The 14,021-nt window shown below is 37.2% G+C and overlaps 1 protein-coding gene across 3 annotated transcripts in view; it reads right to left on the bottom strand.

Annotated features, from left to right (window-relative positions):
* LOC109533587 (serine/arginine repetitive matrix protein 2) overlaps nucleotides 1-14,021 on the bottom strand; it is a 131,780-nt gene that overhangs the window by 53,615 nt on the left and 64,144 nt on the right. For all 3 annotated transcript variants that reach the window (XM_048670456.1, XM_048670458.1, XM_048670452.1), the window contains exons 8-11: nucleotides 11,809-12,291; nucleotides 11,349-11,702; nucleotides 7,504-7,666; nucleotides 166-458 (exon numbers count right to left, since the gene is read on the bottom strand). In XM_048670456.1, coding sequence (XP_048526413.1) covers nucleotides 166-458; nucleotides 7,504-7,666; nucleotides 11,349-11,702; nucleotides 11,809-12,291 — 1,293 coding nt within the window. The remainder of the gene's footprint in view (nucleotides 1-165; nucleotides 459-7,503; nucleotides 7,667-11,348; nucleotides 11,703-11,808; nucleotides 12,292-14,021) is intronic.

The following is a 14,021-nucleotide window of genomic DNA, read 5'->3' as shown; positions in this document are numbered from 1 at the left end:
AAGCTAGTGAGTGAGTTTACTCGAAATGGTCTAACCTCTGAAAGCTCGAAGCAACAATCAGGGAAATCCACTTGAAATACCTACCCAGCAATAACAGCAAGCAAATAATTCATATTTAAACAATTTTTTGGACAAAGTCTCAAGCACCCTGCTTGGTACACTTACCTTTGCAGACAAAGTCCGTTGGTGCAAACAGTGGCACCGGAGCTGGTGAGGAAGGATTTGGGCAAAGACATGGATCGCTGTTGAGCCACCAGCTGACCGGAAGGCAAATCCTGCATGGGAGCGCTTCCTGGACGCGCCATTACATTCCGTGGAATTTCTGGATGAGAATCGACTGGAGTGGAGGCTCGCGATCCTTTGCGGGACGACGCTCTTGAGGCGCTCAACCAGACGTCGCTCCCTGAAGAGGAACCGCTCACGTTGCTGGTCCGAGGCGAGTTTTTCCGATCGAGTGCCTGGCAAAGTGTTAGTGTCCTCAAATTTTCCAATAAAATTCATCGTCTTGCGTAGCCGCGAAACGGCATTTCAATTATGGTTAACAATTAGTTGCACATGAAGTGAAACACTTGCGGGCGATAATTAAATTCATGTGCTGGTGTTCGCATGTTCAATTAAAATAATGAAAACACATCGGCCCCCCAGAGGAAATTAATTAGAAAAATTTACGGGGAAAATCGAACAGAGTTTACTTTCCGGCGCGGGAAACGTGTCGGACGTGCTTGCAGATCCTCAATGTATCTACTAATTACATAAGCGCTACAATGTTTAGTAAACCATATAACTGCGGTTAATAGGCGTAATTAGTGCGATACAGATTAATACGACAATCACAGCTTTGTCTGGCTAAAGCGTGGCTAATCGATGCCTTAGGATGCACTTTTAACGCATTCGTTTGTGGATTAATCCACAATTTAACCTCTAACGAACTGAAGGCAATTTTTTGCTTTAATCTCAGAAAACGTTGAAAATATTATATAAACTACACAGATTTTTGTAGAAGACCGTTTTGCGGACTAACTTTACCAGCTATGTTTAACCTCTAAAAGTTACAAGAAAAATTTCGTAAACGTTCAAGATTTTTAATTACATCTAGAAAACCACATAAAATACCCGAAAATCTATCAATACATTTTCGTAAGCTCTTCTTGTCGCCGGCATTTTTTTGCCTTTGCAAGTGATAGTCAAATTCCTAACCTCTAAAACAATATAAGCCAATTTTGGGCAATCATCGAACATTTTCCCTCGCCATTTTAAAATGATAGACTAAATCCTTTATTGGAACTTTTTCGATTAAGCGTCTCAAAATATATTTTCTCTCATAACACTGTATCGGACACACCTAATCTCTAAATCGATAGAATCAAAGTTAGGTTAATTCTAGATGTTTTTATATATACGGCAAAAACTGCCAAAAATATTCGCATTAAAAGTTTTGATGAACGCGATTTTTAGATAAAATTTTTGAAAATTGCTTGTTGCGGCGTTGCCGAGCTGTGCAAATAATCGCTAATGAGAGCTTTTAATCAACGACTTTGCCTGCACTCTTAACGGATTAGTAAAAGTCAAGTAGCTGAAGCCAATTTCTTATTTAATTCTAGAAAATTGGCGATAATATGAAACAAATTAGCTTACCTATGGGTTTACTATGGGTTTTGCCAATTAGCTTTAACCTAAAAGTTCAACCTTTAAAAGCTCTAAGCAAAATTTTCTACGGTTAATACTTTTGCTAAAAGTTAGGAAACCGCTAAAGTACATAAAAAACGATGGAAACTTTTTGAAAGCGCTTTCCGTCATCCATATTTTACTTGCACGAATTTATTGCCAATTCTTAACCTCTAAAGCGATAGAAGCCACTTTGGATCAATGATCAAATATTTTAATTCGAAAACCGTAGAAAATATCGAAATATGTATTAGAACGTTTTTCATAGAGCGTCTCAAGAGCAACTTTTCCTAATTAACCGCCATCAGATCTACCTAACCTCTAAAGAAGCAAACTTAGGATAATTCTGGAATATTTCCAATTATATCGTAAAAATTGTCGGAAGCATCACAACAATCGTCGCTTTTAGGTAAAACCAAGCAAAAGTTTCTTGTAGCGTTGCCAAGCTGTGAAAAATATCCCTAATAAAACGTTAGAAGGTTATGCGCAAACTTTTAAAAACGTTCAATAGTTTCGATAACTTCTAAAACACTACCAGATTGACCAACTATTTTTCCATAGCCTGGTACTTGCTAGATATTATGGTAAATTCCTAACCTCTAAAATAATAAAAGCCAAATTTAGGCAATCATCGAAGATTTTGATTCATAACTCGAAAACCGCACAAAATATCTAAACTTTCATTAGCACCTTTTGCTAGAACGTCATCAGACCTACCTAACCTCTAAATCTAGAGAAGAAAACTTAGATTAACTGTTGAATATGTCCACTTATGTCGCAAAAACTGGTGGAAATATTCCCAGCAGTCATTTCTATGGGTGGTGTTCTTGGTAAAATTATAGAAAATTGTACTCGGCAGTGTAGCCAAGCTGTGCAAATAATACCCAAAAACTGTTTTTGGCCAAAAATCTTCGGCGATTTCCAACGAATATTTCGTATTTCGCATCTGACCTTTTCAATCAATCGACTTCCAGCGTTTGCTTAAACCCTTCTATAAGACGCCTTTTTTCACTAATTTTCAATCTAAATTGGTGCGTGTTCATTAGGGAGCAGAAATTCCTGAAATATCAGCGATCGACTTTTTGGCGCGTGGAAATTCAAGCGATTTCGCCGGCTTAATGAATGTTGAATGAGCCCGATTAATTCAATAATATCCGTCCTTTCTTTAAGCTAAAAAGTCCAAGTTTGCTGGAAAATGTCCAAATTCTATGCATGATTTTACCAAACATTAAAGATATATATAAAAACGATGCAACGTTACACACGTACGTACGAAAAATGCACTCTGCCTACATGTAAAGAAGAAGGTACAAAGTGAAACAGTTCTATCCTACCAAAGAAAAGACAGACTTTCAAATGTTGATTATGTAAGGATGATTTGTACTCAGTAATAGGGACATTTCAGTGGTTCTAAATGAGAAAATTCCTGGAAAAAACGCAATCAAAACTACTGGGGGAAGTTCTAGTCTACGCAAACAATCGGATCTTGTGGGGGCAAAATGGACGGAAAATAGAATCGGCCAGGCATTTCACTTATCTCCAATAATCCGTTTACTGCCTCAATTAGTGTCTTGTGTAGCTGAAATGTTTTTAATATAAATGTCAGCGAGATTCCTTTATTCCGTTTTCTATTATTGAACGAGCAGGCGAAATGCCTTGAAAGAGCTGGGAATTGTCGTCGAAAAAGAACGTGTATTTGAGGAACAGGTTTTGTGGAAAATCTGGGAATGTTTCCTTAATGCAACTAAAGCTGTCTATAGACAGGACAGATACTTATAGAATCCCGTCGAATTGCCAGCGGAAATAAGCTCATAAATTCGGCATTTAAGTGTGCGAAAATCACTGTAAAATACTCCAGAAAATATAAATTTTTTGTTTTAAAACTCCACAGTGCCATTTTCCAACTGGACAATGTGGGACGCAGTCGAGAGCAAGAAAAACCCTCCCAACTTCCTTGAATGCAAAGCTATAGGCAAAAATTGCAATTAACTAAAACATCTAATTTCAGTTAGTGCTTGATTGAGCCAAGCAAAAAAAATCATCTTGACCACACATTTTTTTCGGGCACTTTCTAGACTCGATGATAAATATTTCAGCTCGTTCAAAGCACACGATCGACTTCACTCCGTACATTGGGCGGCTAAACGGATTATTTGGACAATTCAGCAGGCCAAAACACGAAAAAAATACAAATCACCCACGCAAAACAGTCCAGTAGTGCTAAAAGGGTTTTACCAAAGACAAAGTTTGCTTTAAAACAGTTATAATATTGCACGAAGATTTTTTCAGTGTTTAAATGCAGTGAAATTAAGCTTCAATTAAAGTTTCTTAAGCTTCAAAAGGGCCTTTTCTCAGTAGCTTGTAGTTCATTTTCAATATGGGTCTTTCCAGGCAAACAAACCACGTGGATTTAACGTGATATGAATATTAAAACCGTATTTTATTAATAAATCAATTTTGTTTCATTCATAAATTTGTACGAAAATGTGATTCAAATGACGTTCAAACAACGTTTTTATTTTGACATTAGTTCGCTTCTTTTTATTCACGCCATGTGCATGTAAAAATGTGACCAAAAATCGACGTCTATTCATATTTTTGTTTTCCTGCGTTTTCCTGATATTTTATCACACAAAGAGAAGAAACTGAATATAAATTTGTTGAGCATTCAGTCTGCTCTCTTTTAGGTTATGAGCCTTAGAATTCAAGGTAAAATCGGACTTGGTGAGCAAAGTGCAGCTCTTTCAATTTTTGACGCTAAACAAAAGCAAAATTTGTATTTTCTACTCAAAATTCCCTGAATTTGAAAACTCCAAACGTGAAACATGAAAATATTACCAAAATCCTTCAATCAATTTGCTTTAACTCGAAACTCCGAGTCTAAACACAAGATTTTAACTTGAATGAGGTGAAAACTCAAACATCAAACTTCAACGGTATCTATAAAATTCCCTCAATTCCCGTGGCTCTATTGAAAGTTTGTGGAAAAACTTTAAACTGTCGACTTTGGATTCTAACTCCAAACTTTCGCCTCTGAACTGTAAATATTGACTCTCTAAACTCAAAGTGATGAAGAATGCAAAAAGTAATTCAAGTTGAAGAACCAGGAACGCCGAAATTTCAGCTAAAAAAATTAGGTTTCTCTAAAGTCGAAAGTTGGCTCGTTAATTCAAAGTAGCCTGCATTTAACTGAAGAATATAGAAATAAAGTCAAAGAAAATTGAAGACCGGCTTAAAAAAAATTGAAGCGGATGCACACTGAAAGCAAAAAGCAGATGAAAATCCGGAGGAATATTGGTGTTTAGACCTCGAAAGTCTTTCTAAACTCGAAATTTCGCCCATTAATTCAAAACAGTCGCATTAAACCGAAGAATCTATGAATCAAATCGAAGAAAGTTGAGCACTTAAGTCTTGAAGCGAATGATGAATGAATGAATATATCTTGAAGCGAATGCAAATTGGATGCAAAAAGATGATCAAGAACCGATGGAACGTCGGTGCTTTGACCTCGAAATAGTCTCTCAAAACTCGAAATTTAGTTCTTTCATTCAAAATTCTCGAATTAAAGTGAAGAATAGAAAAAGCCAATGAACGAAAATTAAGGACCTACTTAAAAAAATTAAAGCGAATTCAAATTGGAAGCAAAAATACAATAAAAATACCGATGGAACGTCGGTGCTTTGACCTCAAAAGAGTCTCTCAACACTATAAATTTCGTTCTTTCATTAAAAGCTCTCATATTAAAGTGAAGAATAGAGAAAGCAAAACCAGATGAAGAACCGAAGAAACGCCAAAGCTTTGACCTCTAAAATTGAGTCTCTCTAAATGCGAAATTTTTCTTCTGGATTCAAAACACCCGCATTAAACTAAAGAATAATTAAATCAAATTGAAGAAAATTGAAGGCCGACTTAGAAAATTGAAGCAGATGCAAACTGGAAGCAAAAAGACGATAAACAACCGAACGAACGTCAGTGTTTTGACTTAACAAATTGAGTCTCTCATAACTCGAAAATTCGATCTTTCATTCAAAACACTCGTTTTAAAATGAATAATAGAGCATGCAAATTAACGAAAATTGAAGACCCACTTAAAAATTGAAGCGAATTGTAAAGTGGAAACAAAAAGCAGCTCTAAACGCGTAATTCTGCCTCTGGGTTGGAAACACCCGCACTAAACTAAAGAATAAATAAATTAAATTGAAAAATATTGAAGGCCGAGTTAGAAAATTGAAGTAGATGCAAAGTGGAACCAAAAAGAGGATGATAAAGAACCGAAAGAACGACGGTGGTTTGACTTAAAAAATTGAGTTTGTCTCAACTCGAAATTTCGCTCGTAAATTCAAAACACCCACACTAAACCAAATAAACGAACAAAAAGTAACTGAAAGAAAATTGAGGACGGATTTCAAAAATTGAAGCAGTTGAGAAACCCGAGGAAAATCTGTGTTTCTTACTTAAAAAATCTAGTTCAACGAAGACTCCCTCAAATCGGGAAATGCAGATATTGAAAGCAAATTCCTGATCTTCGTTTTTCAATTTCGACATATAACCGCAAAAAACTAAAGAAATTAAAAAAAAAGGCAAAAACTGAAAAATTAGGGCAAACCGAGCCTCTAAAGTCCTGACAACTGGAGTTAGGGCAACTGTCTGCACTTTTTCAAACACCGCACGTTTATTCGGCTCAATCGAGCCGGATATTCGCCAAAAAATGCAATCAGGCCGCTAGCGGCGATTAAATTGGCCGAGTATTTCCGGACAGGTGAAAGCAAACAAAAAACACTGAAAGCTGTGCAATATTATAACTGGGGGGCCGTTGAAATATTTAGAGAGCAAACACTGCAACAGCAAATGTCACTGCTAACAAATACAGTCTGCTCAATAAATACCTGAAACCCACCCACATACATACTCAAACACACACACACACACAAACTATTAGTGCGTGTGTGGTTCCTTGGATGGATCGAGCTGATTTAGTGTGCGAGAGCCATGACAAAAACAGCACTCGGATTATCTGGGTCTAGCAGCTCACCTGACCAGCATCAGAATGGCAGCGAATTGCAGTGTTCGTGTTTGAATTTTGTGTGGTGGTTGATTGACGAAGATGAAGACAAAGGGTGGCGGAAGAGCGCCGCTCTAGGGCATACTCGGGTAGCCGAAACACTGGCCGAGATTTTTTCTCATTTTCATTAAGTTCTGACTCAGTACCGAATTTTGTCTATACAGTTTGCCCTTTTGTTCATTCTGCTGATACTTCAGCAGGTACCAGTCATTAGGGAACTGTAAGTTGAAAACAAATCAGCATCGGTTCACTATCACATCACTATCATTGGTGATATGATTTGATTTGTGGTGGTGTGATACATGATGATGCCATTCGAGTCAAGAGTGCAATTTTTATCAAATCCCCAACTCGGATATATAGAGGCGCGTCAATTTGAGCCTCTTTGCCCGTCCGCCGAAAAAGATAATATTGCTCGAGGCACGAATAATGGGGAACAGAGCACGAGTGAAATTGGATTGTGATGTAACTGTCGAAGGGCGACACTTTTCCCCTTAAGCTCTAGTTTAACGCGCGGTTTCAATCGATTTCACCAAATAAATTGCGCACAAATTTACCAGAACCTTGACCGAGAACTAGTTCTCAAATTGACACCTCTCTTGATATGATTGTTTTTTCATTATCTTTCCCCCGATGCGAACAGCTCGAGAAAAAATCGCGAAGCTCTAATCTTTAGGTCGCAACAACAACTCCATTATGAAAACGGTGCCAATAGAGGAAGAGAAGAGGAAATATGTGGTAGGCGCAATCTAGTTGATCGATATAAGTCAGTTTACCGGCATTTCCGTCGATCCGTTCCGTCTCATGCTGCTGCCTGTAGCTGGCGGTCGGCTCGGGCTGATCCTTCGTAATTCCTGCGGCTTCCGATTCCTGCCCTCCATGTCGTTGCGCCTCTTGAACTGGTCCTGCGATTTTTTCTCAATCACCGTTCCCGTCGATCTGCATTTAATTACACGCAATCAGTTCATTGCACATGAAACTTTTAATCTCAGCAATCACCCATTCATACGCGTAAGTGATACACTAAAGTAGTGTGTAGAGGGAAGAACACACTGAATGTTTATGTGGAACAAGGATACACACCAAACCAGTTTACGTTCATTTTGCAAAAATCTTGCCTTCTTCAGGGTTTGGAAGTTTAAGGAAATGCTACTGGTAGTTTGATGGATTCCAAATTTGCAACGTTGTTAGCTTGCGCTCCAAGCCATTTATGGAAAAAAATCAATTTTCTGCCATATTCCGAAGAGTCGATAGGGTTTCTTCAATTTGAACGGATTTTTGCCAATAATAATTTCCCAAAAATCACCCAAAATAATTGGGTGATTTTTTTCTGATGCACTTATACCTTGGAGCTTTGGAAATTTACGGCAAAAATAGCAAGTTTCTAGCTGCTTTTGCTGAAATGGCAAGCATTTTTAAAATTATGTGGCCTATTGATGGTTTTGCAATTGACAACACTAGCTTCTGGCTGCTTGGGTTGAGCCTGCATGAATTTTTTTATTAAGCCTGCATTTAAAAAAAAGTGATTTTGTAGGAGAGCTTGGAATTTAATGTAAAGTGATTCGAATGCTCGATGATCTTAAAATTTTCCACAGTAATAGCCTGAAGCTTCGGCAATTTTCCGCAGAAACCACAAGTTTACAGCTGCCAGAAATTGTGCAAATTAGGATTGTATTTTGAAAAATGATGATTTTGTGAATTAAATTGGAATTTTATGTATAATCAACCGGGTACCCGACAGTTTAAAAATTTTCGTATTGATAGCGTGAGGGCGTGGCTTTTTGAGAAAAAAATAAGTTTCTGTTTTCTTGTCTGTGGGTCAGTTTAAAATTTTATTTTAGCACTAATAGTTTTCGGTTCTAGCAACTTATTGCAAAAATAGCAAGTGTCTGTATGTTTTTTTTAAATTTGATTCATTTTGGCGAAGAGTGATTTTGTGGCTCAGTTTGGAATTTTCTAAAAAGTAGCCTGAACCTCAATTTTTGTTCCAGATTATAAAATAAATAGTTTATGGCTCCATAATCTGTACGATAAAAGTTAAAGTCTCTTTCTGCTCTATTCAGTAGGAACGAATTTATGGAACCTGCCAATTTGCGGTATCCTTTTGAAATTTTCTGGAAAATGAACCCGAGGGTCAGTTCTATTCCAGTTTACAAAATGTGTAGATAATTGCTTTCAGATCTTTGATAAAAATACACAATGCTCCACCTCATGTTGCCTAGTGAGACCGAATTTTTGAATCCTGGTTTGCATTTTTAGCAACGCGTCATGTTTTCCTTTAATTAGGAACTTTCTGGAAAATAAGCCTGATACTCGATTGTCTTTCCTCTTCAAAAAGTTTCTAGGCAAAAAAATTTTCTGCAGGGAAAAAATCAAATTTTCAACTGTTGTGGTTAAGTCTGGACGATTTTTAAAAATATTTTCCAGTTATTTTATCTAGTTGAAATTTACAGCATCAATAGTTAATAATAAATTTGCACAAATAATCAAGATCCTTTCCTTTCCAAGAAGCTTTGAAAATTTACGGCAAAAATAACAAGTTTCTACCCGCTTTTGGTGAAATGGTAGACATTTTAAAAATTAGGTCTGCAATTTGAAAAACATTGATGTTGTAGACGAGTTTGGAATTTTATGGAAAAATGTACGGCCCCTTGATGGATTTGCAATTTATAGCACAAATTTTGTGGCTGCTTGAGTTGAGCCTCTATTAATTTTTTCATAAACCCTGCATTTAAAAAAAATGATTTTGTGGGAGAGTTTCGAATTTAATGTAAAGTGCTTCGAATGCTCGATGATCTTAAAATTTGCCACAGTAGTCTGAGGGTTCGGCAATTTTTCGCAAAAATTACAAGTTTCCGTTTGCCAATTTTCAGTTGCCAGAAAATTTTCAAATTATGATTGCATTTTAAAAACAATTATTTTGTGAATTAATTTGGAATTTTATGAATAATCAACCGGGTATCCGATAGTTTTAAAATTTTCAATTTGCGCTATTTGCGGACAAAAAAACAAGTTTCTGTCTGCTTGTGTTGAGTCAAATCAATTTGTTAATTAAGCGTGCATTTTGGAAAAACAGTGATTTTATAGGTCACTTTCAAATTTTACTTTAGCACTGATCGTTTGAAGTTTTTGTGCCAGGCATTTTTCAAATTAATTGCATTTTGAAAAATAATGATTTTGTGAATTAATTTAGAATTTTATGAATAATCAACCGGGTATTCGGTAGTTTAAAAAAAATTCGTATTGATAGAGTGAGGTGTTGGCTATTTGTGGGCAAAAAATTAAGTTTCTGTCTGCTTGTGTTGGGTCGCAAATAATTTTGTTAATTAAGCGTGCATTTTGGAAAACTAGCGATTTTGTGGTCAGTTTAAAATTTTATTTTGCCACTGATAGTTTGCGATTCTAGCAATTGAGAGCAAAATAGCAAATTTCTGTATGTTTTTTTTTAAGTTGTATTCATTTTGTCGAATAGTGACCTTGTGGGTCAGTTTGAAATTTTCTGAAAATGAAGCCTGAAGCTCAATTTTTGTTCAAGATTATAAAATAAAACGTGTACTGTAAACAAAAAACTGTACGATAAAAGTTAAAATATCTTTCTGCTCTATCCAGTAAGGACGAATTTTTGAAATATGTCCTGAATTTATATAAACCTGCCAATTTGCGGTCTCCTTTTGGAATTCTTTGGAAAATGAGCCCGAGGATCAGTTGTATTCCAGTTTAAAAAATGTGTAGGTGATTGCTTTCATATCTTTGATAAAAGTACACAACGCTCCACCTCCTCTTGCCTAGTGAGACCGAATTTTTGATACCGGGTTTACATTTTTAGCAACGCATCATTTTTTCCTTTAAATTGAAATTTTCTGGCAAATAAGCCTGATACGCAATTGTGCTTTCTCTTCAAAAAGTTTCTAGGCAGAAAAGTTTTCTGCAGAAAAAGAATCAAGTTTCCAACTGCTGTGGTTAAGTCTGGACGATTTTTTAAAACTTGTCCCGCTATTTTATCCAGTTGAGATTTACAGCATCGATAATTATAACCGTTTGTAACTCGGAAAAAAATTCAGGGCTCTATCTGGTCTGGTTCAAAAGTGCTAAACTTGTGAACTGCAGCCTGTATTATTTGGAAACTCGCCATAACCACTCCTAATTTGAAAGTTTCTGGAACATTATCCGGGTTTGTATCTATTTCAAATTGAAAGCGTCAGTAATAAAAAGCTTTTGTAATTCGTAAATAAAATTTGAAGGCTGCACCTATTCAGGTTCGAAAGCGGGAAAATTTTGAGCCAGAACCTGCATCATTTGGAAACTTGTCATTTTCGCCCACAATTGATAATTTCTGGAATCCGGTTTTTCCATCTTATTCCCATTTGCACTGATAATTAAGAGATTTGAAAACTTATAGAACATTTTGTACAGCCGCAGCTGCTTTTTTTGCCAAAGCGCCTTTTTTTTCGATAGAGTCGCATTTTTTTTAACAACCCAAGCCATTCAGTTCAGATCCACTGAATTTACAGGCGGAAGCAAAACTTATCTAATCCACAGCCCCATCAGGTGATTTAGTTTTAAAAAATTCCAGCACTCTAACGTGATTACCGTCACGATATTGTAACTTCTGAGACTTTACCTGCTTGAGTCAGTAGTGGCGAGCGACTCAGACGACCTCTGATGCGAAGAGGGATAACTCTGCGAGGACCTCATCACAAAATGAGACTCACGGCCCGTACTGTCCCTGTGGACGCAGTGAGGCCAAAAGTCGCAAATCTCCGGACTGCAAGCAGCCTTTCCCTCAAAACTCTTCAAGGTGTGCTCGAAACTGCTCTTGCTCGACGGCAAGCTCGGACTCGTCGCCCCACGAAGCAGCACTCTTTGCCTCTCGTTCCTGCTGTTGCCCACATAGTAAACAGTCAGCTCGTCCTTCAGTGCTGGCTTATTCGCCTCCTTGTTCTTCTCCTCCAGCGAGATGTTGTTGTTGTTGTATCTGACAAGGAGCACAAAAAAACAAAGGGTGAACCATCCCATCCCGAAAGCTCCTTACAGTGTAGGGAATACACTTTGACCGTGACGAGAGTCGTTGATGAACTCACCTGTGCATGAGCAGAGCTTGAGCGGCCGCTCGCGATCGGTTCCCATAGAGGAAGCCCGTAACCACTTCAGCCTCCCTCAACAGTTCCTGCTCGCGCAGCTCCGCTGCAGGAGACACGGTGCCATATTGAGCCCGCTCCGAGGGAAGAGGATATTGGGGCCTCTCGGCTGGCGCCACCTTGAGCACCACTTTGTGCTGCTCAGAATACTGCGGGGAGAGCTTCTGAGCCCGCTCAAAAGTGGGGGGCTGCCGCTCAGGCAACTGTAAGCTTCGGGAGCGCCTCACTCTCGATAGGGAGTCGTTTTGCGCTTGCGCCTGCACTGGCTTGGAGGACTGGAAGGGGCGGTTGGGAAGATTACGCCTGATCACCGTAGCGTGTTGAGGAGTGGGCGGCGACCGGGAAAGAAACTCATTACTACTGGAGGAGGATGAAGCTGGGGAAGTTCTGGCTTCCGATCCGGACGGGGATCGTCGTGGTTGATTTCTGAAATAGAATCCGTATATTTTAAGGATTCGATATACCGAGAGTCAGAGATTAGTAGATAGCCGATGCTAGTCAGTTATAAGTAAATACCGAGGGTTTGTTAAAATTATTATTCTCATTAGCAAATTTGAAGTTTTATGTGTTCCTGTTATAAAGTACAGGATAGGCATGTGACTGTGTTGTTGGCCTGGGTTACTCAGCGAATTTTTAGGAGTTAGCGCAGTGTTACGCAAATGGTTTGGTGCGCCCACCCAACGAACCGACGCAGTAACTCAGTTCCGTTGCTGGGAAAATGTTAATTACTTCTTTTTAGGTTTATTTTAAGGGCCATTTATTAATAATATTTTTTAAGTTTCTTAAAATTTCAGAATTTTCCAGTTTTGGCCAAGTTACTCTTTCTTCTAAATGCTCAATTTTCTAAAGTTTCACTTAAAAATGCTGACAATATTAAGGTATTTCCCGCTCAAAATTATAAAATAAATTTCGAATCCTTCGTCGCCTTGTAAAAAGTTTTGCAATCCCTGTCCAGCTTGGAATTTGGAGCAAAAATAAAATCATTTTCTATCGAAAAACGAACAGAATAAGCGAAAGTTCAAAACAGATTATTTGGAAATTTCGTCACCTCCATTCCTTTGAAGACCGTAAAGTTTGTTAAAAAAATGTGTTTTTTTAGTGTTGACTGATTTTTTTTCGGGACAAAAACGAAAATAAATTCCTCCCGTTTTTTCCCGAAAACCATTAAGGTTTTCTCAAAAACCGATCACAAAACTAAAAGTTTTTAATCGAAAAATGCAAAAAACGTTATTTTCTGATGATTTTCTTCTTTTCTGACAATAATGGGGTCTTTTCAAATTCGAAGCTGAAGAGGGTTTTCTAAAGTTCCCTGCAAATCGATGACTGAGGCGAATTTTATAGAAAAATCAATGTGGTAATTTTTGGCTGAAAAGACCCCATTATTGTCAGAAAAGAAGAAAATCATCAGAAAATATTTTTTTTTGTGATTTCGATTAAAAACTTTTAGTTTTGTGATCCGTTTCGGAGAAAGCCTTAATGGTTTTCGGGGAAAGACGGGAGGACTGCATTTTCGTTTTTCTCCCGAATTAGACACTGAAAAACAGGTTTTGTAAAATTTTTATAAAGCTATAAATTTATCTTGTAATTTTTTGCGTAAAAGACCTCCAGATCGTCAGCACTTTTAAGTGAAACTCTACAAAATAGAGCGTTTTTGAGTAGACAGTAAAGGAAATTTTTTTTTGTCAAAACTAAAACACCGCATTAATGCTCTACAGTCTTCGGAGGTATGGAAGTGACAAAATTTCCAAATAATCTGTTATAAATTTTCGGTTATTCTGTTCGTTTTTTGATAGAAAGTTATTTGCTTTTGTTTCAAATTCGAAGCTGGAAAGGGATTTCAAAACTTTTTACAAGGCGACGAAGGATTCGAAATTTATTTCATAACTTTTCGTGGAAAATACCTGAAGTTTGTTAGCATTTTTAAGTGAAATTTTAGAAAATTGAGCATTTAGAAGAAAGAGCAACTTGGCTAAATCTAGAAAGGTCTGAAATTTTGAAGAACTTTTAAAAATATTATTAATAAATGGCCCTTAAAATAAATCTAGAAACAATTAAAAAAACTATATTGTTGAGGCGGATTCATTTTTTACAAACTTCTTTTTGGGTATTTCGCCTCAAAAATTTTTGTCTTTAAAAAAGACAGAATTTCCTCACGT

Source organism: Dendroctonus ponderosae, unplaced genomic scaffold, assembly GCF_020466585.1.
Source record: "Dendroctonus ponderosae isolate FM_Combo_2020 unplaced genomic scaffold, Dpon_F_20191213v2 Dpon_F_20191213_1, whole genome shotgun sequence".
NCBI lineage: Eukaryota > Metazoa > Arthropoda > Insecta > Coleoptera > Curculionidae > Dendroctonus > Dendroctonus ponderosae.
This window is presented reverse-complemented; position numbering and strand designations above follow the sequence as displayed.